The 25,762-nt window shown below is 33.1% G+C and overlaps 4 protein-coding genes across 6 annotated transcripts; 2 read left to right on the forward strand and 2 right to left on the reverse strand.

The window, feature by feature from the left end:
* Positions 1–475: 475 nt before the first annotated feature.
* Positions 476–5,012, reverse strand: LOC133673869 (NADP-dependent glyceraldehyde-3-phosphate dehydrogenase-like). Its single transcript, XM_062094791.1, has 9 exons — positions 4,684–5,012; positions 4,292–4,485; positions 3,924–4,052; positions 2,857–2,976; positions 2,553–2,689; positions 2,171–2,326; positions 1,502–1,880; positions 1,227–1,343; positions 476–905 (listed from the first exon to the last, which is right to left on the reverse strand). Exons 1-9 carry the CDS (start codon positions 4,832–4,834, stop codon positions 792–794), a joined length of 1,497 nt encoding a protein of 498 aa, XP_061950775.1. The 5' UTR covers positions 4,835–5,012; the 3' UTR covers positions 476–791.
* Positions 5,013–8,587: 3,575 nt separating this feature from the next.
* LOC133673753 (stromal cell-derived factor 2-like protein) lies at positions 8,588–11,651 on the forward strand. The gene is made up of 6 exons (XM_062094641.1): positions 8,588–8,958; positions 9,355–9,495; positions 10,082–10,222; positions 10,765–10,814; positions 10,898–11,027; positions 11,339–11,651. The coding sequence occupies exons 1-6, from the start codon at positions 8,842–8,844 to the stop codon at positions 11,420–11,422; spliced, it is 663 nt and encodes a 220-aa protein (XP_061950625.1). The 5' UTR covers positions 8,588–8,841; the 3' UTR covers positions 11,423–11,651.
* Positions 11,652–13,418: 1,767 nt separating this feature from the next.
* On the reverse strand, positions 13,419–16,685 carry LOC133673809 (uncharacterized). Of its 3 annotated transcripts, none has more exons than XM_062094704.1 (3): positions 16,450–16,685; positions 16,131–16,298; positions 13,419–14,866 (listed from the first exon to the last, which is right to left on the reverse strand). In XM_062094704.1, exons 2-3 carry the CDS (start codon positions 16,182–16,184, stop codon positions 13,628–13,630), a joined length of 1,293 nt encoding a protein of 430 aa, XP_061950688.1. In that variant the 5' UTR covers positions 16,185–16,298; positions 16,450–16,685; the 3' UTR covers positions 13,419–13,627. The 3 variants fall into 3 exon arrangements, with proteins under 3 accessions (XP_061950688.1, XP_061950689.1, XP_061950687.1); XM_062094705.1 differs by having other exon boundaries at positions 16,438–16,685; XM_062094703.1 differs by having other exon boundaries at positions 16,131–16,685.
* A 6,503-nt stretch (positions 16,686–23,188) lies between these two features.
* LOC133674856 (probable CCR4-associated factor 1 homolog 6) lies at positions 23,189–24,679 on the forward strand. Its single transcript, XM_062096134.1, has 2 exons — positions 23,189–23,371; positions 23,474–24,679. The coding sequence occupies exon 2, from the start codon at positions 23,629–23,631 to the stop codon at positions 24,460–24,462; it is 834 nt and encodes a 277-aa protein (XP_061952118.1). The 5' UTR covers positions 23,189–23,371; positions 23,474–23,628; the 3' UTR covers positions 24,463–24,679.
* Positions 24,680–25,762: the final 1,083 nt, after the last annotated feature.

Raw genomic sequence — 25,762 nt, forward strand, 5'->3', positions numbered from 1 at the left:
TTAAATTAACACATCAAAATAATTTAAAAATATTAAAAAATATTAATTTACAACAAAAAAAAAATTAAATTTTTTTTTAAAACACCGAAGAGGCATCAATACCGCCCCTGCCACTTCGAGCATAAGCGCAAGGAGGAGGCACGTGAAGACAGCAAATCCTCCGAGAGAGGCAAGAAGGTCTTCTGTCTTTCATGTCTTTTTTTAATCTTTCTTGAATTTATTGTTTCATGTTTGCAAAGGTGACTGTTTTTTTTTTTTTTTTTTTGTGGTTGGACGAATGTTTCACCCGAAACAATAGATAATTGTCCAAAAAATATTTTTTATTTTTTTAAAACTTATTTTAGACATCAGATCCAAAAAAAAAAAAAAACTCAAAAAATCAATTTCAAACAATTTTTTTTTAATTTTTTTTTCATATAAAACAGGTTGAGCCGAACTGCCGAAGCCTTAGTAATGGCAAAAAAACACACACAAGTAGTAAAAAGATAGACAGGGCAACTAATTAAAAGTTGGTCAGGAATATTTGTAACAATAAGCCTGCCTTTGTTCAACCCTTAGCCTTCCACAAAACAAGAAATCATCCTTATGCCATGTTTTACAAGCCGAAAGCAAATGCTGCAACATATGCAGGTCACTAGACTCGCCGCTCTTCTTTTATACAAACAAGTACGTGAAGCTTGAAAGCATCATATGACTTGTTGATTGTACCGGTGAACTCAAGGATGGCAGTTCATGCAGCTTATTGTAGAGGTATGCCACTTATTCTAACATTTTACAAGCCAAATTGTGAATCAACCCATAGCGTAAGAAGGGGTAGGCAAGTTGATTACTGTACTCTTGATCTTCGTCATCATGTTAATACTATTGGTGATTCCCTGGGAACCGATTCCACTGTCCTTCAATCCCTGCACAAAGCAAGCAACAATTGAGCATATCCAGCGACCGGTTTTGGATAGCAAGAAGATCAATTCAGACCCAGGTTAGCTAGTCTGCAATTATCGTAAGAAAGGGTCCAAAAGAGGATATTAAACAAGTTTAAAGGATAATTAATTTGGAAATCATGTTTTCGCTCCCTTCCAATGTAGTTGCTCCGATCCATTCATGCTCAAAAGAAAGGCGGTGTGTATCCATAACTCGGAAAGGTATTTCAATTGATGTGAATAGACTATACTAGAAGGAGTCACGAAATCAACCAGCAAATCCTGAAAATGGGATGGAAAATTCACCTGGAATGGGAAATGATCAGGTCCACGAGCTGGTGCGGAATTGATCTGCACTGTTCCTGTCTCCATAGCATCACTAATTAAAATTGCTTTGTTTATATCTCTTGTAAAGATGCATCCCTGTAATCAAACAAGAGTTTAGAATCTTCAAATATAAAAATTATTTATTACAAATGCAAAAAGGAAAAACCAAGTGTGTACTTGGCAAAAATAAAATGATATTTCTTTGATACACCAAAAGAACCTGCATGGATGAGCAAAGGATGGCAACAGTATACCTGAAGACCAAAATTGCTAGCATTGCTGTGGTGGATAGCTTCTTCAATAGAGTTTATTCTGATAACTGGTAAAACTGGACCAAAAGGCTCTTCCCAAGCAATCCTCATATCAGGCCGGACGTTATCTAACAACAATGGCCATATTAGGTTGCCCTCCCGCTTATACTCTTGACAGAATGTTGCCCCTTTCTGCTTGGCATCCATGACCAGTCCTTCAATGAAGTTTGCAGAAGACTCTGTAACAACTGGAGTAATATCACAGTCATCCTCAGGTGGCCCAACAGTCAGTTTTGCTACTTTAGCTTTAACCTTTTCAACAAGAGTGTCAGCTACCGATTCCATGATGAGGATAACCTTCACAGCCGTGCACCTTTGACCACTGCATAGCAATAATAAATGATATCAGGCTAGTTTGTAGCTGCAAATTGGGACAAGCTAGGCCAAAACAATATTCAAAGTAGATGTTTCTGTGGCTCAAGAATATTTTTTTTTCCAGTTGGAGCACTTTATATGGAGACTGTAAGTAGTCTTCAAATTGCTGCCTCTGTAGAAACTAACACTCATAAATTAACATGAATGAATCACGCGTGAAGGGATGAAAATGAAAGACTCCTTTAAAAAAAATTTACAGTTCAAGTGGGTAGTTGACTACTTGAGAAATCTTTTAACCTGTACGAGAAGCCTCCTTTAATGATATTAGCTGCTGCTAAATCCAAATCACCATCTTCTAGGATGATACAAGCATCTTTACCACCTAGTTCCATTTGAAGTGGGATCATCCCAGCCTTCTTTGAGATTGCTATTCCAGTGTCTCCACCTGTAAAACTGAACAAGAATACTCATCAAGTGGGAGAAGATTCTCTTAGCTCAAAAAACCGCAGCAATTTGAAAATTAGAAATGCTTATTTTATCATGTTCACATTGTGCACCTTAACATTATGATCGCGCAGTATGCCATCAGTCAAAATCAAATAAATTGTGCAATTAGGTTGGATGAGAAGCAGATAAATTTATGGAGGAGAAAGAATTTCAAAAAATCAAAAAATGTTACCTTATACAGCTAACACCAGGATGCATTGTGAGGAAGTCACCAATCTCTGAACCCTTTCCAGTAACACAGCTAATGAGACCTTTGGGAAAACCAGCCAAGTGAAAGCAATGGACCATGTGTAGTGCAGCCACAGCACCCTGCAAGGAATTAAGGGCGTGCCATAATTTTGACCAGCAAAAGCTGTTATTTGAGCATTCAGAAAAGTCCATTCAGCTAAATTACATAACATGAAAAATACAGTATGTTTACATGATATATGCAACAGGAGGTGGGTGGTTTGAAATCACAGGTTTTAAACTCATACCTGGGTTGGGGGCTTGAGCACGATGGAGTTTCCGGCAATTAGTGCAGGGGCAATTTTTGAAACAGCAAGATTGACAGGATAGTTAAAAGGTGGGATAGCCAAGACAACACCAAGTGGAATCTGCATGGAGAGGTGTCAATTTAAATAACACAACTAGGGTAAAAGCAGAATGAACAAGAAACTATAAGCATTGCATATTTACTTAGTCCAAGACAAATAACAAGGAAGAGCTTCAACACAGCATTTTCAATTTTTCTTAAAAAGTAAAACTAATCCCTATACTGGTTTCACACATTTCTAACTTCAAATTTATGTAGGGAGTGAAATTCTAAGGTATTTAATAGGTTAGATTTTTATCTCAATCCTCACAGGATTGGTGCATAAATGCTACATCAATAAAATCAAATTGTCCATCAAATAACATACGCGACAGGGTTGTTCACCCTCAAATGTTTGTTCTTTAGTTTTCCTGGATTTGCCTTGTTGTCATGAAAAATGCAATCATGTCTGGTTTTGCCAGGGATGTAGGAACAATTCTAAAGCAGGAAAATTTGATCATGATAACATAAATACCATCATGGCAGTATCCCTCATAAACAATAGCAGAGACCATTCTTCAAACATTTGTGATGGGAGGAGGCATGAGAGCCTGCCCTATAGGACAACTTGTGAACAGTAAAAGAACGAGGCTGTTCATTATTGACCTTCATTTTTAAGAAACAACTAGTTCAATCCTACAATTTAATATTTCATAAGCAAAAAATTACAGGAGGATCTTCCATGGCATTTCCCCCTATATTCCATGGATATGCCCTACACATCCTCTATTTTAATATTCCCTTGGAAAAATGTGAAAGACATTAACTTCCATTTGATGACAGCGACAATTCAGTGAAGGTCCTCAATCAGTGGGCAAGATGCAGGCCCACTTGGCCACCGAATTTATATGCAAGCATAAATATGATTAAATAATCAAATTCTTACCTAAGGTGTCTTTACCATGTGCTAAAACCAGAATCCAGATTGCTACTAAGAAGAAAAAAGGAGCAAGGTTAGCGAATTGTTACCTTTGAAGTGAGGCAGTATTTGGTCCTTTCATTCCCAGGAAAGCTATCAGACACCAGAAATTTCCCTTCTCCAAGAATCCTAACCCCTTCTTCAGCACAGTATGACACTAAATCCCCTGACCTCACCACCTATATCAAAATCAAACCACATAAATCACACCCCAGAAACTCAATGATGCAAAACACACACCTTCATCACATTTAGATTTGGAAAAACAATAATGGGTGCAATTTGCATACGTGTTATAGACAATAAGATTGCTTCTAAAAATCACTAAACAAGCATTAAGCTTTGCATTTAAACAAGAAATGAAATCCCAATACAAGTAGTCAGGCAACATATTTCAACAAGTCTTTGTTCTTCATACTTCAGTGACTGCATCTTTAGCCGGTTTCGCAATCTCTTTGACAAGACATTCAGCAATTGGTGCTCGGTGCTCTTTCAATATTGCAGCTGCTTTGTGAAGTAATTCTGCTCTTTTCCACAGTGGAGTCTTGGCCCATGATTTTTGAGCTGTTTTTGCTGCTTCTATGATCTTATTCACCTCTTCTTGAGTACAAGCTGCTCCAATAATAATTCAACAACAAAGTCATTAACATTCAAGCAACCTCATCAAGAAAATACTCAACATGATAATAATCAGTAAAGTTTGGACTATAATTCAACACGATACCATTCCCCATTCTCATAATCAAGTTGTAAGAGTACGGAAATGAGGCAAACAGAAGAAGGTAAAGGGCTGACGCAATACAAATTTACCTTGTACCTTGTACTGAGTCTTTCTAGTGGTAGGGTTGATGATGGATACTAAATTTCCTGATGTAGACCTTTTCCACTCACCATCTGAGTAGAACTTAAAAACAGTAGCATCTTCATCAACTAGCTCTGCAAACAATGAAGTTCCTGCCATTTCTTGATGGTTCTTGATTCTTGCCGATCTCTTACGCTTCACCGGGTCTTTATAAAGAAAGGACCTGATGATGATGATGGCTGCTGCTGTGCTGGGGTTTGGAGTAGTAGAGTGCCACGTTTGTTTCACGGGGTCACTTCAAGTATGCGTCCTCTGACTTTTGAGCTTGAGTTTTGGGGAATAAAGAGGCAGGTGTCTACTATCTATTAAAGAAGATAATTAAACTTTTTTTGTTCAAAATTCGTAGGAGATGCTGAGTTCGATATTCCGAGAATCTTTATTTATTTCAGTGTTTTAAAAATATTTTTAGAAATAATTAAAAAATTTATCTTTTATTTAAAATTATTTTTAAATATATTTAGATTGTTTTGATATGTTATATTAAAAATAAATTTTAAAAAATAAAAAAATTATTTTAATATATTTTCAAATGAAAAATATTTTAAAAAGTAACCACTATCACATTATTATTATCAAATGAATTCTAAAAATATATTTATTTTTGTGCTTTGAATTATATTTTTTAAGACTTTAATTTTTTAATTTTAAATTATTTTTTTGATTATTGCTCTGTTTTTTTTAGGCTTACAGAGATGCTTTGATTTTTCTCTAAGTTTTTTCAAGTCATCCTGCTTTTCCTTTGGGCTTAGAAAGCATTCGGCTTGCATAAGCGACTCAAAGCTTTTCCTTTGGGCTTAGAAAACATTTAGCTTGCAAAAGCGATTCGGAGTAGTAGCTCGAGCATGACACGTTGTTATCATATGGTGCATTAAATATGCTTTAATAATTTACCAGTGTTTTTTCTTTATTTTTTAGAGTATTTAAAATATTTTTTATTTTTTAAAAAATTATTTTTATAAAAAAATTTAAAATCATCAAAAAAATATTAATTTAAAATAAAAATAAAAAAATTTAAATTTTTCAAGGGAGAGCGGGTGGAAAATTTGGTGGGATTGAATATTTAGTTTTGGCTGGACTATTTGCTGCTGGTTTTTTTGGCTGAAGATGGCTGTTTCGATAGATTTTTTTAATTATAGCATGCAACTGTTCTTTCGGGCAGGCATGCTAGCAATCGTGTGCTTATTTTTTAATTTCTTGGAGGGTGTACGTGGATAATTGTAGTCTGTAGCTTTTCAACGTTTTTTCCATGGCCATGCCTTTGAGGTCTGCTCTCTTTTCTTTCCGAACACTTCCCTGCCATGTTCTTATATGATTTTTTCTTATTGCAAACTTTCCTTCATTGGTTTCTCATGCCATCATTTGGCTGGTGATTTTTCTCGTTGTCTCGATCGGTTTATGACTTGCGTGATTTTTGGCTCAATTTCTCTGGTGCAGTTTTGTGCTTTTGTGAATACGGTCATCCACAGGTAGACTGTGGGGCGACTGGCTAGAATATTTTGCTTGCTTTTTACCGTCTGTTGGTTCCCAGGTTCTTCACCGTTTCTTCTTTTTTACTTCATCCACAGTTGCCTGTTGGTCTATTGGCAGGTTTATGCATTCGCTTTTTGTCATTTTCCTGTTATTTACTGTCAATTTTTCTTGGTTGCTGCAGCTCTTCATTTTCTCTGTGAGATCATATTCCAGGAGAAGACTTAGACTTCAAGGTTAGAGCATACCTCCATTTGTTGGTTCTGAGATTGTGTTGTGAGAAATTAATTCACATTTACATGTGCTCATGATGTTGCTGTCTGCATCTCATAATTATTGTGCATGGATTGCGTTCTAAGATGATTTTAAATGGAATGGGCTCGGAGGGCACTTTGTGGCCTTTTGTTTCATAATGCTTGACATGTGACTTCGGACTTTTAGCCTAAAATTATATGATTTTATGAGTTAAAATACAAAAAATGTTAAATCAGATTAAAAATTCAAAAACCAGTAAAATTGGTCAAATGCGATCAAACTCGTGTAAAATCGGTCTGACTTGTTAAAATCACTTAAACTAGATCGATTTCATGATTTTGTATTAAAATTAAAACAGCTGCACTCCCATTTCCCCATAAGTCCCCATTCCCCTGCCCGACACTCCACCCTTCTCCTTTCCCCTTTCTCCTTCCCCAAATTGCTAGTCCCTTTCCTCAAATCGCCAGTCAAATTAAGAAATCAGCTACTATGTAATCCTCTGCAACTTGCCACATACATTCTTATATCTTAAGGCAATCTATGATTTGCCTTGCAGTCCTTTATTTCCTCTAAGGTACGATTATTATGTTTTTCTCTTTACTCGTTTTAGAATGAGGAAAGTGTTTAGCCTTCTTTCATTGTTAGCTGACTTTGATGTCTTGGTTTTTGCTGGTTATGTTTGAAATAGCCAAAGCTTGTCAGCCATTTTTCTTGTTGCAAAGTAATGCTTTTATTCTCTTTTTTTGATGTTTTTTGAAGGATTTCAAAACGACTTGTGTTTGTTTGATTTTAAAGTTGGAAATCAATTGTACAAAGAATTAGTTTAGTAGACTTCGATACCCTCAATCGACCTTTTTTTTTCTTTTTTGAGTCTTAGTTATGCTATTTGACTGCATTTAATATTTATATTTGATTGCTGCAACTTGTGTTGCTTTTTATCTTATATGTGATGATGATAATCATTATTATCATATTGTGTTTTACTGAGGTTTTAAATGGTCAATTCTTCAGGTGTTGGGTTTGGTCATAGTATTCCTGGTTTACAGTTTGGCATTGCATTAGGTGCTGGATGTGGGATTGGTTATGGATTTGGCTTTGGTGCGGGGAAGGGTGTAGCTCGTGATGAGAAATGGAGATACTCTACTGGCAAGCATTTTCATGGTCCTATAAATCTTCCAACTCGGTAAGTATATAATCATGTTTCTCTCTGTTTAGCTTTTTCAACTGCACTGAACTTGCTTAAATGGATCGTGTTTTATCTTGATGTGTTAAGTAGAACACTCACTAACCTGCTACAGCGGTATAAGTAGAAAGCACTTTGAAAACTTGCCAATTTCTTTTGCTTTAGTGTTTTGTGGGAGCCTTTTCTACTTTAGCAGGGAGCCTTGTTCAGACGACCAATTAAGCTTGCATTTACTGAAATTAATCATCAAGAATGGATAGTAAGCTATTTTTGTTGATTTTCTGTTATGATTGATTATTTGAAGTATGAATTTTTATTTTTTTAATATATTTTTATTTTTTTTTATGATTTTATGATCCATATTTACGATCCAAGTTTATTTTGTATTTTCCGTACCATGTCAAAAATATATTTTTAACAACTTTGCTGCTAGCCACCTATTTGTTTAGCAAATGAGCCAGCTTTTACGACATGTAAATGTTGCCAGGATTTTGTCTTGCCGGAGAGAATGTTGGCCATGCCATATGACTCTTTTATCTTGTCTTATAAATTAACCTCAAATCAAATCACACAGTTATATAACAACAGGGATCAGTAAAACAAATCGAAAAATTAATTAAATTAAAATAATAAAAAAGATTTAAAAAGTCAAACTGTAAAAAAAACTAATTAAAATAATTACAAAACTGATGGAATCGATTTGATTTCATAAATTTAAAATAAAAAAACTAAACTAAAATTAATAACAAAATCAAATTAAAAAACCAAATCAAACCTTAAATATCATCCCTCGGCTATACCTTACCAAAGTCAGGAGAAGACTTCCAACTCCCAAGTCAACAGCAAGTCCCAACAATACCAACTCTCCACGTCACCAAAACTCCACCTGTCTCCTTCTCATTGGCTCAGATCATGTCACTAAACTTCAGTTATCCACACCTCCATCTCCTCCTCTTCTCCATCTCAAAATCCCCAAATGCCAAATCCATAAAAAAGGAAAATCCCTAATTTCACAGCTCTCTCTCTAACAACCACCGTGGCTTCCTCCGCCCAACAACCCCTCTTGCGAAGAAAACCCGCTTCTTCTTCTTCTTCCTCATCGTCGTCACCTAAATCACAGCCGACTGCAACTAGAATCGTGTACAGAGAATCATTGATTCCTTTCTGGCAACAAAACTGGTTTATTGCTTTACTCTTTGTCATGGCTCTTGCTTTCCTCGGTCTCTCTATCTTTCTCTTCCTCAATCTTGATCTTGATGGCGCTTCCTTCTCCCCTGCCTCTGCTTCCTCCTCCTCCGCCTCTGATTCCGCCCTCGAGGTCAGATTAGTAATCTTGCTTCTTTTAATGCTTCTTTTTTGGCGAACTACTAACGAGTCCTTAAACTATAATTCCGTATTGCAACCAGTCCCTAGAGGTTATAAAGGTGTAAGGTGTAAAAGGATTGTTTTTTAGTTTAGAATTTTGTAATTCAGGGTTCCCGATTGAGAAATTAGATTCTTTAAGCACTGAACTGATATTTTCTAAACAGTAAGGGGACTAATTTGAGCTTTCTTCTTTAATTCGAGTAATAAGGTTTTAAGGGGATGCTTAGATTATGAATGTTTTGAAAACTTGGGTGGCCAATTGGGGAAAAAATAATTGTTTTGGGATTGAAGTGGAGATTCAAATGAATTTGGGGGACTAATGAATTTTTCGTTTGTTTGCCTGTGTTAGATTACTTATGGGAGTGTTATTAAGCTGATGCATGAAAGGACGAAATATAGGCTGCATTCACATGATGTGCCTTATGGGTCTGGAAGTGGGCAGCAATCTGTTACTGGGTTTCCTAATGTTGATGATGCTAATAGCTATTGGGTATGTAACTCTGTCTGTCTCATTATCCTTCCCTTTCTGGGCTGTTTATTTATTTATTGTGCGTGCGTGCGTGTGTTTTCAAGCTCATTTACTTGGCTAGGGTCCATGAATTTTATTAAACAAGTTTTTATATAGAAGTAATTTGTGATTAAGTGGTTCAAAATGCATAGCTTCCAATCGATTCTTGTATCGTTAGCTCTCTTGAATTGGTATCTGAATTTGTTGCAAGATTTTTAATTTTGTAAATGTAGTTTTCATCTACTCGTATTGTTAACATATCAACACGCAGAAATTTGTTTCATGCTCGTGAATTTTGTGCTTGCTTAATGGCCATTTTTGGAAAGCCAAAAGTCTTCTCACACGACCTTTGTCAGTGAAAAGACAAAGTTGGCCTTTAATTTTCCAAGTAATGTCTTTGAATTTTGACCAATTCAAAGGATGGATTTGTTATTTTACTAAAACTGATTTTGAATTGGCTTTTAGTGTGGAGGTGGCGACACCCTTTTTTGTTTGGTTTGGAGTTCAGTGGTTGGATGGTTGGATGTTTTGTTGTTGGATTTGATAAGATGGGAGTTTTGTTTTGTAGATTGTTAGGCCTCAGCCAGGGACAAATGCTAAACAAGGTGACACCATTAAGAGTGGGACAATTATCCGTCTGCAACACATGAAGACTCGAAAGTGGCTGCACAGTCATTTGCATGCATCCCCAATCTCTGGCAACTTAGAGGTTAGCATGAGTTTAGCTGTTTTGCTTCTGTTTCTGTTGCCTTTTGTAGCATGTTAAGTCTTGAATACTTTTAGATGCTAAACATATAATAATGGCCAAAAAGAGTGGACATTGGATAATATAGTTAATCGTGCACATATCTACTAAATGAAAGTATGACAATGGTTTGATGTTAGAAATTAGTTGAGAGAAGAGGGTCCTAAATTCTGTGGACTTGCATTTATCACGGTATCACTACCTTTCCTGATCAAACATTTCACTGGCTTGGACACTTGCATTGACATTCAGTATTCTGTCCTGAGAGACACTTGCATTGACATTCAGTATTCTGTCCTGAGAGACACTTGCATTGACATTCAGTATTCTGTCCTGAGAGAGAGGATTATGTATTCTGTGTTTAAATGGCTTCATGAAGAAGTATTAATGTTAATCACTCTGTTGTATAATAGCAGCTTTACTTCATTGACCAAAGAATAAATTTATGAAATCCCAAACATGTTAATTGTATTAATGACACAATGCACTTGCTTTGCTTGGTGCAGATTAGTTGCTTTGGGGGAGAGAATGAATCTGATACTGGAGATTACTGGAGGTGAGCCAGTATAACATTCTCTCAAGGTGTGCTTGCATCTTAAACTGTTTTGTATGACAACTAATGTTACCTTCCTTTTTCAGGCTTATGATTGAAGGGAGTGGAAAGACATGGAAGCAAGATCAAAGGATTCGGCTTCAGCATGTTGACACCCAGGGCTACTTGCATAGTCATGACAAGAAATACCAACGAATTGCTGGGGGGCAGCAGGAGGTACATCACAGATAGCACTGATACTATTTTTTAAGCTTAGACTGTAGACATTTTAAGTTTGCATCTAGTTAATCATTTTCTCTTACAACATTCCCAGAACCATGCATGTTTGGGATATTCGACTGAACTATAATCCTAACTTGCTTCTTGGGGTGGTGACTAATTTATCCATAAAAAGTAACCTCGACAGATTCCCATAATACCCATTTATTGTTTGGCAGCAGATGATTCTTACAAAGATCATGCTGCTTTTTATAGTTCACTTGCTTTATATTTCTTTGGTATACTTCCTGATCTATGTGCTCATATAGGTATGTGGTGTCCGAGAAAAACGTGCTGACAATGTTTGGCTGGCAGCAGAAGGCGTATACCTCCCTATTACCGCAAGCAAGTAAACATACTCTTGGACGGTACAGTGTCAAAACAGGAACCTGGGTTTTGAAATCAGTGGTGGCTGGTGCCTGTTTTTGGATTAGCTGTGGGTGTACTATTTATTAGGTCAGAATATATGTTACAGAACACGATTCCAACAATCTGATTAAATATGCATTGAATGAGACCTTTTGTATCTGAAGAAATATGTGCTAAGTTAGCTATTAATATATACGAAGCAATTTAATCGCCTCTCTGAATTCTGCTGATTAAGGAGCTAATGCTCTAGAAAGTTTGAGAATTACTGCGATTACTTCCTGATATACGTGTTCATATAGGTTTGTCGTTGTCCAAGAAATACTGATTGACTATATAACTTCTATTTTTTTTTTTAGGCTATGTTTATTTGCTGGAAAGTAATTATTTTTTGAAAAGTGAATTCTAAAAAAGTAAATTCCAGAAAAATAAATTATTTTCTTATGTTTGGTAATGTAATGAAAATAAATTGGAAAATATTTTCCAGTGTTTGGTTATGTTATAAAAAATAAGCTAAAAAATAACTTATTAATATTTTATTTTTCTCAAGTTTATTAAAATAATAAGGAATAAATCTTATAAATTAAAAAGTTGAATGAGAATGAAATTGAAAAAAAAAATATAATTTCATAAATTATTTTAAATAAAATAAATAATAATCAAAATAGATCAAATCTAAAAAATAAAAAAAAAATAAAAGATGATAAAATTAAAATAATAATAATTAAAATTTTATAAATTATTTCAAATAAAATAAGTAATAATAAAAAGAATGAAGATCAAATTTGATACATAAAAAATTTCAATAAAAAAATGATAAGGAAAAAGCAAATAATAATTATAAAAATGAGAACCAAAGTTAATATAAAAATTAAATTTTAAGAGGTTAAATTGAAAATTAAATATTCAAAACAAAATATATATAGCAATTAAAAGTTTGAGAATCAAATTTGATATAATCAGCAAATAATATGATATTTCTAAATTTTTCACGACTTCCGAAAAGTGTTTTTCGCCCAAATTTTTCAGGAAAACACTTTCCTAGAAACCAAGCCAAATTTTTCTTTGACTGAAAAATATTTTCCGTTGACCAACTTTTATAATGGCAAACAAACATAGAAAAGTTTGAAAAGTGGTTCCCCAGAAAGTAAATTCCAAGAAATAAACATAACCTTATTTAAACTGTTTTATTTTTAGACCAACATCAACACGAACACGATGTATTGAAAAAAATAAATTATTCCCGGTTTTCTATAAATTACCTTTTAAATTTTTTCATGTTTGATTATCATTGAAAAAGTTAATCAATGAAAAATATTTTTTAGACAAGAAAATTTATTTTAATTTTTAGAAAAATATTTTTTTTTATTTTGTGCGGAACATACTTTTTAAAGTTGGAAAAAATAAAAAATATATAATTGTAATGTAATTAGCAGAAGAAGAAGATCTATTCTTGCATAGTGACATGCATGCCAAAGCTCTACAAGCACCTGCCCTTTATACTATTATACATCTGAAAGAAGAATCTTAATAAACTAGGCTGAGAACACTAGCTGAATCACAGAATAAAATTATGGAGCGGAAACAGAAAATTTAAACTCGTACTTTGATCAGTCACTCTCTGATTTCCACGGACAGACAGTATGCTCTACAGAAACGAAATCATCTCCCATATCCTTCTTATTCTTTCGCGCATTGTCCAACGAGGAGCTGAGGTTTGTCTACCTCCATTCCTGCTATTGTGCTACCTGTTCTGTTTTCTGTTGTTCCCTTCTCTGATCATCTGATGGTCCACGAGTTCCTGCTTCTCCATCTGTCTGGTTTTACCAGGCTACATAATTCCGTCTCTCGCATTATATTCCAGCATCTTGATTTGGTGGCAGTGATGGAGGTCAAATGGAGTTTCTCATGATCCATATGACAAATACCAAGTTGTTCTTATCTTGGTCTTAAAAAGCTTTGCGATGAGTATTTGTAAGCTGATTTAAGCATGAAAGCCAAAAACATCAATTCTTCTTTACTCATAACTTGAAAAGAAATAGGTTTAGTATATGCATTTTACAATCTAGATACACATCAAACAAAGTGCCAATTCCTACAATAATATGCACTAAGACCTTCATAATTTCCTGTTTACATAGGTAAGCAAGACTAGCAACAACCTTGCACCGAAAAATTCTAGCAGGAACCAGTTACTGCTGGTGTCTTTTAATAGTCCTCATCCTATTAGCTGAATGTGTCCAGCTCAAGGATTCGTAAACTCTACCACCACTGCTAAAGGTTGCACATCTTTTCTGACACAAACTTGGCTTCTCATCCGTAGTTGTAAGGTCTCCATAAGAATTACCTGACTCAGCTTCCGCTGAATGCCTTTCAGTATCAGCCTGTGATTTATTGGGTGCAAAACTGAGCAAAATTTCAGCTGCCAGACTTTCACATTCTTCATAAAGGACCGATTTACCCTTCTTGTTCTGATTGTCCTTTGTTACAACAGGAGTCTTCTCCAAGCTTATAGTGTTTTCGTGTTCACCGTTTGAATAACTATTACTGTCTGTGTGTTTGATTTCATAAACTGTGTGGGTAGAGGAGGCTGAAGATCTCAAAACATCTTGGCTTATTAGGGGCACTTCTTCACATTTCAAAAGGAAGACTTCCTTGCTTCTGGGGCTTGCCTGATCTTCCTTGCAACTAGTGTCCCTACTGACACAAGTATCTTTTTTCCTGCAGAACTCTGTGTCCTGGGATTTGATGCTATTGCTTCCATTGCTCGAGTCCTTCGCAACAGCAGGTAAGTTCAGATTTTTCTGTGCCAGATTGGAGTTTGTTTCCAAGTGAATCGACCTTTGGATGTTGAACTCGTCAAGTTGTTTCGGTTCCAGGATTGAAGAATCTTGAGAGCATTTGACAGGATCTTTGGGAAATGAATCTACGTCGTCATCATGACTATTGTGTAGTTCTGACTTTGGACTGGTTAATGCAACTTCACTGCTTCCAAAATCTTGAAACAATTCAGTAGATTCTGGCAAGTTGCTTCCTTTCCATTGCTTTGGTATTCCTTCAAGATCAGCGGACTCATCAGCTTCGTCTTCTGGGACCTTTTCAAGATCAAAATCTCTGACAGGTTTTCTATGAGCAGGGGGGGAAGTTTCATCTCCTATGCCATCAATCCACAGCAAGCCACTACCTTTATTGTCTTTGAATGTGCAAAACGGACGCAAAGAAAGAGCCAATGGATCTTTCTTAAGTCCTCGACCAGCAGTAAACACCGGCCTCGAAGGTTTCCTTTCCAAAACAGAACCACAATATTGGTTTTCCACAAGTACAAGACTTTCAGGATTAAATGCAAGCACTCGTGCCTGAGAATAATTTCTTCCCCTTATTTCCTGCATTGCTGCTCTCTGGATATTGTACAGCTTGTGCAGCGCCTGAACCTGCAAACAGCAACATTTAACAAACTAAGATGAGCAACGATTTTCATCCTACTGTGAACAAAGAAACAGTGAATCCACCTTTTAACTGAACAAACTGTCCAAGAAAAGCAGCACCAATGCTTCTGAAATAGACATCAGCATTGCAATAATCCATGATGAGCCTACTTCTATTACCTATACGAAGCCTGTTGCTTTCAAAAATGCACTTGAGCATAGAACAAAACTCAAAATGATAATTGCAAAATATATATATATATATATATATATATATATATATATATATATATATATATATATATATATTTCCTCTTACATTATGCCTTTTAAGATGTTTTGAGCTTATTGAAAGTTACGAGCCTATTTGGATATAAAGAGGAGAAGAGAAAAACAACTAGGATGTACTTTGTCTACGGGGATTTTAAAAGAATTTAGCTGGAATTTTTAGAAATCATGAGCAACTAATTTTTAATTTCAGTTTAAGGAGAATAAACACCATTTTCATTATAAAATTGTGAGAAATAACATTAATATTGCAATTCTTTTAAATTTAAGTACTTACCTTTTTTATTTCAGAATTATATTATTGATTTCTGTTCAAGATTTTTGAATTGTTTTGAGATGGAATACATGTTTTTTAGTTTTTTTCAATCTATAATTATTGTTAAGGAATAGAATAAGAAGCAAAACAATTAACTTAATTGCTACACCTCTCATTTTAATTTATTAAGAAAAAATAAGCTAAGTTAAATTGTTAAATTTTTGAACGGTTGCTTATAATAAATTTAGCAGACTTTGCTCATAATGCTACTACGAGCGAATAAGAATTGATTTTCAATATTAAATTTGTTAGATAGTAAAAAATTAATTAAAAAACTGTTTAATTAATTTACCAATAGTTTTCTCGATTTTTTTTAGCTTTAAGGGATATCGAATTTATTTGTTTGGCTTGAAAAAATATTTATTTTTATTTTCATGATCAACATATTTATAAGAATATATAAATAAAATTTTTTTGAATTTGATTTGATTTTTATGATCATATTACAAAATTATTTTGTTTGTGATAATAAAATCAGAATTATATTTTAAAAGTAATTACGATCAACCATAGGGTAAGGAACAAAATCATAAAGCTAAAAAAGAAAGAAGAAAAAATCTTTCTTGAGCAACAGACACTTTCATCTGTGTGTTGTTGAAAAAAGTTGAACTCTCTGTCAAAAAGATGAGGAAGCAGAAAAGGGTAAATCAAACAAAAACGTCAAACCTGTTCCTTAAACAAAGCTTCATGTTGCATCATTGTCTTTCGTATCTGATCCATGTCTTCAACAAAATTAGCTCAAAACAAAAAATCCTGCAACTTCAATGGCAACTCTCTGTTTCAAGTATTTGAGCCACAAGCAGGAAACCCCACATCCATTTCACTCTCAACTATCTGAGAATTCAAACGAAACAAACACCATCGTCAGATCAAGCATTAAATTCAAATCCCACATCCAACGACTATAACTTCACTCTTCCATTTTCCACAAGTGGCAAAAGACTCAGAATTTAGAAGAGGTTATCCTTGTAACCTGCCACGCTACCTCTTAACTTTCAAGCAACCTGATTCCCGAGTCTGATTTTCTCAGCAACCAAACAGAAGCTTCAAATGGCCCAGAAGAACATTAAAAAAAAGGATAGCTTGAAAAATCTGATATTTGAGGCGCATGAATCCATAGAAAGAAACCCAAATGGATGGATGGATAGATATTTAAGAGACAGCCAAAGTGAAGCAGACTTGTGACCATTAAGGTAAGATTCCAGGATCGATTGAATCGAACAATAATGAGAGGGGACAAGACAGGTTTGCGGTTTTCAGTACTGCTGACGTTTGAGAGAATGACACGTGGAAGAATGCTGGAGATAAATCAAAGTCAAGCTCCTGATTGGCTGGCATTTGCTTGTCCTTGATGGAGGCAAAACAAGGCAGAGCCGTTTATATGTATTCTTGTCTTGTCTTGTCTTTCTTTGCCGAGATTCACGCGCTAGGTACTCAAGGGTAGATTGGAATTTTAAGGAAACGTTTGGTACTGTGTTTGTACCTGTATTTTGTTAAAATTTGAATTATTTGTTTTTGTTAAAAGTGAGTGCGGTTTGTACTTTTTGAATCTTTTTGATGTGCTGATGTCAAAAATAATTTTTAAAAAATAAAAAAAATCATTGACATGCATTTCGGCACGAAAAGCTATTTGAAAAGCACCCGCAACCACATTGCCAAATACGCTCTAAATGAAATAAGAAAAAGTTTAGTAACGCGCTATCAGTGGTTTTTTTAAATGTTTTTTTTTTATTATTTTAAAATACATAGTTTTTAGATTTAGCCCGGTACAAGGTTTGATTTCGTATTTTGACCTGATCGTTCAGGTCAATTTTTTTTTAAAATCAAAACGACTTCATTTTAGTAAAAAAAGGTCAACGGGTTGCGACCGGGTTTTTGATCGGGTCAACCCACCGGGTCACACCAAGTTTTTTCTTTCTCTATTTTTTCTTCAACCCGCCCCGGTTCTAGCCCCAGGTCGGCCGAGTCCCGGGTCGACCCACCGGGCGGGGCTAAGTTTCAAAACTATATGAAAATATATTAAATTTTTTTATTTTTAAAAATTTATTTTTGATATCATCACGTTAAGATGATTCGAAAACACTCAAAAAATTAATTTAAAAAAAAGAAAAAAAATTTTAAAAAATTTTAAAAAAAAACACTTTTAAAATATAAAAATAAATAATTGATTTTATGGAGAGGCAAACTCTACACCTCATTTGTAAACCTAATCTAAGAAATAACTTGAAAAAGAATTTGGATCATCATCATATTATATTATAGGTAAATGGATCAACTTACATCAACTCATTTTTATTAAAATAATAATATTATTTTTTCTTTATATTAACTCCATCAAATTTGAATTAGGTTTAATTAAGTAATGTTAAGATGTGAACCTTAACAAACAATGTTTAAGAAAAAAAGAATTAAGATGAAAAAAGAAGAAGAAGAGAATATAAAGAGGAATTGAGGAAGAATTTTGTAATTGAATGGAAAAGATCTTAATTCATTACGGTGTTTGAAAGTATGATAATAATTGCTTTTTAAAATTTTTTTTCTTGAAAATGTATCAAAATAATATTTTTTATTTTAAAAAATATTTTTGACATCAGTACATCAAAATGATATGAAAACACAAAAAAAAATTAATTTGAAGCAAAGAAAAAAATTAAAAATTATTTTTTTTTTAAAATAAAACACAAAAACAAATGGAATTTTAGTCTTCACAATTTACACTTACTGCTTTTTATAAAACTAATGACTTTACCAACTGACAAATGTAACTAAAAGTTTCTTAACTACTAAACTAACAACCACAACTTGTGAATTAAAGTTTATAAATGTAGTTGACTAGTTGGTAAAGATGTTTAGTTTATCAAAAAAAAAAACATGCAAAACATAAAAAATTATTTAAAAAAAAACTTCTAGCACATACATGTTTAAATTTATAAACATACAAAAATAAAACTCAAGAGAAACATGCTTTCAACACAAAATATTATAAAAATCATTAACAGCAAGCATACTAAGCATATAATCAAACTTGCAATATATATAAGATAAAAGTCCTAACATGCATACTAATAATAAAAATAAGAATGCTTAAATTAAAACAAAGAATGGTACTTATTTATTGAAATAATTTAAAGGAATAAAACTTTTATTGTTGTCTATGATGAATTCAATGTTCTTAAAATTTTATTGCTCATTATTTATGTAATTAGAATGTTTAAAATATATCTCTCAGGATTCCAACAAAATCACCATAGTTTAGATATACTTCTAAACGAGGTCTATATTTGGGAGAAAAAAACCAAAATATAAAAGAGAATAAAAACACTAAAATTAAGACGAGAGTGTGAAAAAAAATATAAAAAAATCAAGTTATAAACTCTTCTCACCTCTATTTTTATAGTAATTTTTAGAAGTTAAAAGGTTAAAAAATTAATAAGAATTAATCTTCATCATTATCAACTTTTGATTAGGCACCATAAATTAAAAATTAAATTAGAAAAACCAAAGTTTGTTTAAGTAGTAAAATCAAGGGTTTTTTTAGATTAATTTCTCATTCACCTACAATTTATTTAACTCATATTAATTAAACAAATTCCCAACTCAACTAGCTACCAATTACACTTAATCAGCAAATTCTGAATTAACGACTACTATTATAATCACATGCAAAATATAACTATTGCTACTGCATTTAATACTTGCTACTGTTAAAGCAACTGTTTCTTTATTTATAACTTTAATATATCACTAAAAACATAAAAAGCTCTTTGAAATTCTAGGAATTGAATTGAATTTACAGAATTAAATGAATTTCTATGTGTGAAATCCTTTGGAGGGTATTAATTTGAATTTCAAATTAAATTAAAGTCATAAAAAATGATAAAAAACAAACTATAGAGAAACCTTTGATTTGCTTAAAGAACTCAATTATATTGACATTGGAAATTATTTTCCAAAAACACCCCCTTCTATTACCTTCTAAAAGCCCAAACTTACGTCTTTCTGTCCATACTCTCTTTTCGTCTCTTCTTCTTGAAAAATAAAAAAGCTCAGGCCCAAGGATACCTGAAGTGGGAAAATGCTGGCAAGACTGTCTTCCCAAAAAAAAAAAATCCCAGTTTGATCAGACTAATTAAATTTTATTAAGTCAATGTATAATCCGATTAAATTAAAATTCTAACTCATTTAAAACTTGGTTGGGCCAATCAAACTTCACTTGGTTAATGTCTTGAATTTCTCGAACCAGCATGTCCAACCGAGCCATTTAACTTTGTTTAGCAGTCATATTTTAATCAAGATTTTAATATTAGAGAATTTTCAATGAAAATTATGTAAAAATATAATATGTATTAATTAATCAAATATTTTTAAAATTATAATTAAAATAAAATGCAAATCAACTACACCTCACCGGATTACTAATAAGATCTTTAACTCTTAACAGAATGTGGTGAATAATTAAGTATTTTTTTATGGAAAAAAGAGAGAGTAAACAATAACATTGTTAACGACGCTAGCACAGCCATCCATGACCATCTCTTGCACGAACCAGTACACCAGCCAAGAAGGGATCATCCCGTGATGCGGCATTTTCAGGATCAAGGTTGTAAAAAATATATTTCAGGATCAAGGTTTTAAGTGAATTTTACATGAATTCACTTGATTTTTTAATTACGAGTTAAGACAGTTTTAATCTAATTCTAATGCCTTTCAAGTTCTTAAAGTAATTTAGTAAGATAAGTATGTGTTGACTTCATAAAATGACGAACATCGTGATTTTAACAACATTTTCAACTCTCGATCATTTGGTGTTATTGGTGAGGGACAAAATAGATAGTACAAGAAAAGGGAACAATGCATACTCCAAAAGTTTGAAAAAGTTGTGGAAAAAGGTCAGAACGCCTTTGCGTGCATTATTTCATTTGGGACCATAAGTCACGAAAGGCTTCCTCATTCAGTTTCTTTTGTTCCTATCCAAAATAAATAATAATAATAATAATAATAATAATAATAATAATAATTCTAGGTGTAATTCAACGAGTCAAATCTAGATTTGTTTTTTAAAAATTACTAGTTCGAATATCACAAATCATAGAACCATTAAAGACTTGAATGGTCGTTAATTTCAAGAATCATGTGATTAGTCGAAGTACGCGCAAGTTAACCCAGACTTTCATGTCAATAAAATAATAATAATAATAAAAAAGTGTTGGGGAATTAAATAAATATGAAGGGATATTTGGTAGTGGGAATCACGATTGCAAGTTGTTTATAGCAGCAATAATTGCGAATCAATTCATATTTATTTATAGCATTGAGTTTATCTTTGGATTCATGTGATTGGGAATGATTTGAATCTTATTTTATGCTATTAAAAAAACCATATCTGTAAGAATTTATAATTAATGTCACTTGTAAGCTTGGTTCAACGATCAATTCTCAGTGTATAAAGAAGCGGGGAAAAAATTTATAAATAAATCAATTACATAATATATTTTGTAAACATGTTTTTAGGACAATGTCTAGGAATCTTAGAGAGGTTGTTTCATCATCGGATATCACCGACATATGGTATTATGATTATGGTGATTTCGGATTTATTTGTGAAATAATAAGATGATTTGTGATACAATATTAACTGTAAATATTTATTAGTTATAATTAAATATATCATAGTCTCTCTTTATAATTTAAATATTACCCTTTTCTTCTATGGATTAGTAATAAATCTTTTTACAGTCAGAATGATATTCTATTTTTTTGCGATTCTTAATCTTATGATATTTTACAAAAAAATTAAAAAAATATCTTAACAATAAATTCATTTAATAATCTAATAATATAAGTTCAGATTCTAAGTTTAATTTTCAAAAATTATCAATTTAAATATTATATATCTCAGGATTTTTAGAAGTTAGTTTATATAACCATTAATTTTAAAATCTTGCAAAATTAATTGAAATATTGAATATAAAAAGAAGCATCGTTCAAAACGACAAAGCACACAGAGTCGGGACCATGTGAACCGAAGACCATTTCCATATTATTGAATCTGATAAGCATCAAAACACCATTTTCAAACCTGTGCAGAGTCATGTATGAAAACCCTATTAGGTCTAATTTGTCCTACATCCAGTACTCCAAGTCAAGGTTTCTTTCTTGCGTTGTCCATGAAAGAGACGTCCCTGGATCCCACCGTTTTGATTTTTCGAAGCTTTAACTCAGTCGTCCTGCAAGAGGCTTCTAGACATGTCGATGTTACGGCAATTACAGGCATCTGCTCATGTGGTCAATTGCTAATCACCAAAAATCTACCTGTGACATTAAGCTTAATTGGCTGGAAACATTCAACCAAGAATTGCAAGAATCTACCTGCGACTTGGATTATGCAACTATCCTAGAGATTTCTTTTAATGTGTGTGGGTGTTTGGTAACATGAATCATAATGCTTTTCAAGAGTATTTTTTTAATTAAAAATAATTTTTTAGATGTATTTATTTTATGTTTTACATTAACATATTAAAGCTATTGAAAAACACTCATTAAAAGTTTGGTGTCTTTTTAGATGAAAAACAATTTAAAAAGTAGAAGTTAACATGATGCTAAACTAGTACATGGAGAAAGGGGATAAATTTTAGTTTAGTAATAAATATATTTCATTTATGTTTTGTTTTTTTAGTTTAACGTGGATGTCTGGGTCAGCTTGTGCGTACCTCGATTAATCCCACGAGCCCTGAAGTTAACGACCATGTAAGCCTCTAGTGGTCATCATATGAGCAACCACGGGGCTCGAACCTGGTTCATTTATTTTTTCTTAGTTTTATGCATAGTTGCTGGATGAGATTTGAGGACTAATTCATTAAAAAAAAAATTTATGTTATTGGGTCAACCTGTAAATTACTAAATCAATTATTTTTATTTAAATAACAACCGTATATTATTTTTTTAGAGTTACTCAACTAGATTTGAATTAGGTTTAATCAAGATAATCAAGTCAATGAAACCGATCGGGTTGATTTATTTTTATTAAGTTAATATTGTTATATTTGATTCAATTAAAAACTTAGTCTAAATCAGGTTTAAGATCTCGAGTCTTCCACTTTAACTTGTAACATCAAGTTAGATTTAATAATTATAATTTTATACAAAAATAATACTTTTAAATAAATTATTATTGTGAAAGTAAGAATCCACTTTTTTATTTTTTGTGAGAGGTTAAGGACTTGTTTGTTTTTGCGTTTTAAAAATGTTTTTGAAAAAATTTATATTTTTTATATTTTTTTCTTTGCTTCAAATTAATATTTTTTGGTGTTTTCAGATCATTTTAATGTATTAATATAAAAAAATATTATTTTAATACATTTTTAAATAAAAAACATTTTAAAAATTATACTTTCAAATATCCTCTAAATAGTATTGAAACTCAAATATTGCCTTGGTGGGAAATTTTTCTCTCTCATGTTGTTGTTGTGTAGGGATATAAAATCACACATTTATTATCAAGATGGGAATTGGAAAGTCCACCTAAAACCCTAGAAAAACATCATTAGTGGATCCACAACAATGACTATATAGGGCTCTAAATTTTTAAAAGGTTCAAATTCTCAAGTGAAGATTCACATTTCACAGTATGAAAATTGAAGGAAGACACAAAACGCACGCGTTTTGGTAAACACGGTGTAAACGCCCTCGTTTTTGACCCGTTCACCCTTTTAAGCAACATCACTTTCCCCTTTTATTGCACTGTCCTCCCCCACCCAGTTCTCTTACAAGACATCATAGTGAGTTAACCCGCCTCTCTCTCTTAAAATCTTTATCTGGCCAAAAAATTCTCTCTAAATCAAACCCACGAATCACAAATCACCACTTCAAGATCTGTTCACTACAACCTCTGATTCCACACATGAAAGGTTAGATCTTTGCTTTAGTGATTGAAAGACTTTAGCTTTTTAAGGTTTTGTACAATAAAGTTTGGATTTTTATTTATGCTGTTTTTGTTTTATTTGTTGCAGATCTGGGTTGTTTGTGAAAGGACTGCGTTTTGGGACTGAATTTAAGCAGGCCCTTTTCAGGTTTTGAGGTTTCGAAGTGTTTATGTTTGTGTGTTTTTGGGATCTGGATTCGTTAAAGTTTGGAACTTTCTAGGATTTTTTAACTGTTTTTTTTTATGGAAATGTCAATTGCACCGCCGAAAGAAGACTCTATTCAAATTAGAGAGGTTTGGAATGATAATCTCGAAGAGGAGTTTGCCTTGATTCGTGAAATTGTCGATCAGTTTAATCACGTAGCTATGGATACCGAGTTCCCTGGCGTGGTTTTGCGCCCTGTCGGGAATTTTAAGAATATTAGTGATTATAATTATCAGACTTTGAAAGATAATGTTGATATGTTGAAATTGATCCAATTGGGTCTAACGTTCTCGGATGAGAATGGGAACTTACCAACTTGTGGGACGGATAAGTTTTGCATTTGGCAATTTAATTTTCGTGAGTTTAATGTGACTGAAGACATCTTTGCCAGTGATTCAATTGAACTGTTGCGCCAATGTGGGATTGATTTTAAGAAGAACAGTGAAATGGGTATTGATGTGAATCGGTTTGGTGAGCTTCTGATGTCATCTGGGATTGTTTTGAATGATGGTGTGAACTGGGTTACTTTTCATAGTGGATATGATTTTGGGTATTTGCTCAAGCTTTTGACTTGCAGGAGTTTGCCTGACTCACAAGCAGGATTCTTTGACTTGATCAATATGTATTTTCCAATGGTGTATGATATCAAGCATTTGATGAAGTTTTGCAATAGCCTGCATGGTGGATTGAACAAGCTTGCAGAGTTGTTGGAGGTGGAAAGAATTGGTGTGTGCCATCAAGCTGGCTCTGATAGTTTGCTTACATCATCCACATTTAAGAAGTTGAAGGATAACTTTTTCAGTGGCTCCACTGAGAAGTATGCTGGTGTTTTGTACGGTCTTGGTGTCGAGAATGGACAGAATACTAATTGAAGTAAAGAAAATAATTGGTTAAAAGATTGATCAATATTTGTAGACTACGTGTGAGACTTTCTATTTTCCTCGTATACTTTGGCAAGAAAGATTGTTGTTCTAGTGTTGAATTCTTTCAATAGCTTTCCTTGTAACCGAAACCTTGACTGCTTCGTAGCTTGGTTCTTTGTAAATTATTGCAGTTAGTGCTTCTATAATAATCCTAGTTTTTTCACAACTTGTTCTGCTGAAGTTCCTTTTATTATGATCTCCTGTGCATTGTTCTTGGTGTTTGTCTGTTTGCAATATTTGCTTCCTTCATGGAGAAATAGTTACTCATTAACCTACAGAATCCATGGATCTTTATCTCTTTCTCCCTCCGTTGATTAAATTTTTCCAACAATTAGATTGTGTAGCTCTAGTTTTTCCTCGAAGTTGGGATCACAGTGGAAGTCTTGTGGAAGTCTTCAGTTTCAAATCAGTATTGTATCTGTAAAGAATGTAATTTCCTTTTATTCCTTCTTAACTTACTCTGGAGTATTCAGGATTTCTCGCATTTTCTTATTTGTATTATCCCTTGCCTCCCTGCTAAGGATGAAAGCATTGGAAATTAATATTATGATCATAATACTTGCAAAGTGATGATTTTTAGTGCTCTCTCCCTCTCCTCTTCTTCTTCAACCTTCTTCCATCCTTGTTGTGAAGAAGGCCATGGAGGTGCCATGGTGTATAATACATGGTCTCTCTATTTTGTTTCTTTGAGCTCCCGACGGTAGCTTTATCTTTTAAAGTAAACTGCACAAATAACATGTTTGGTAATGTTAAAACTCACTTTATTGTCGGTGTGGGACCATATAAAATGTGTTTGAACCACATGTTTGCTTAAAGTAGCTTAGAGCTGCTTCCCCACATCTTGTGTCTGGACACTCTCCACTTAAATAAACTCTTCACTGTTCTGGTTGAACTAAATTCAATTTAAAACAGGTCAAATTTAGTTTAAAAATTTTAATTTTAATTTTTATTTTTAATTGTGTTTTATTTAAAAAATTAAAATGAGATCGCTTGATGATGTAGCATTTGCAGAATTTGATCGCAATCTCAATTTTGTTCTTGATAATATTTTATTTAATGTTGTTGTGCGCTTAAAAAACCAAGAAAACTGTAGTCCTTGTCGGATGGATTTCATACGTGATGGATTGTAAATAGTTTAATGGAACAATAAAAAAATATTTTATATAAATATTATTTATTTCATGATGTAATAGTAGTAGTTAAATCTATAATATTTAAATTAAAAACCATCAATATATATATATATATA

The sequence above is a fragment of the Populus nigra genome, chromosome 15, assembly GCF_951802175.1.
Source record: "Populus nigra chromosome 15, ddPopNigr1.1, whole genome shotgun sequence".
NCBI classification, from domain to species: Eukaryota; Viridiplantae; Streptophyta; class Magnoliopsida; order Malpighiales; family Salicaceae; genus Populus; species Populus nigra.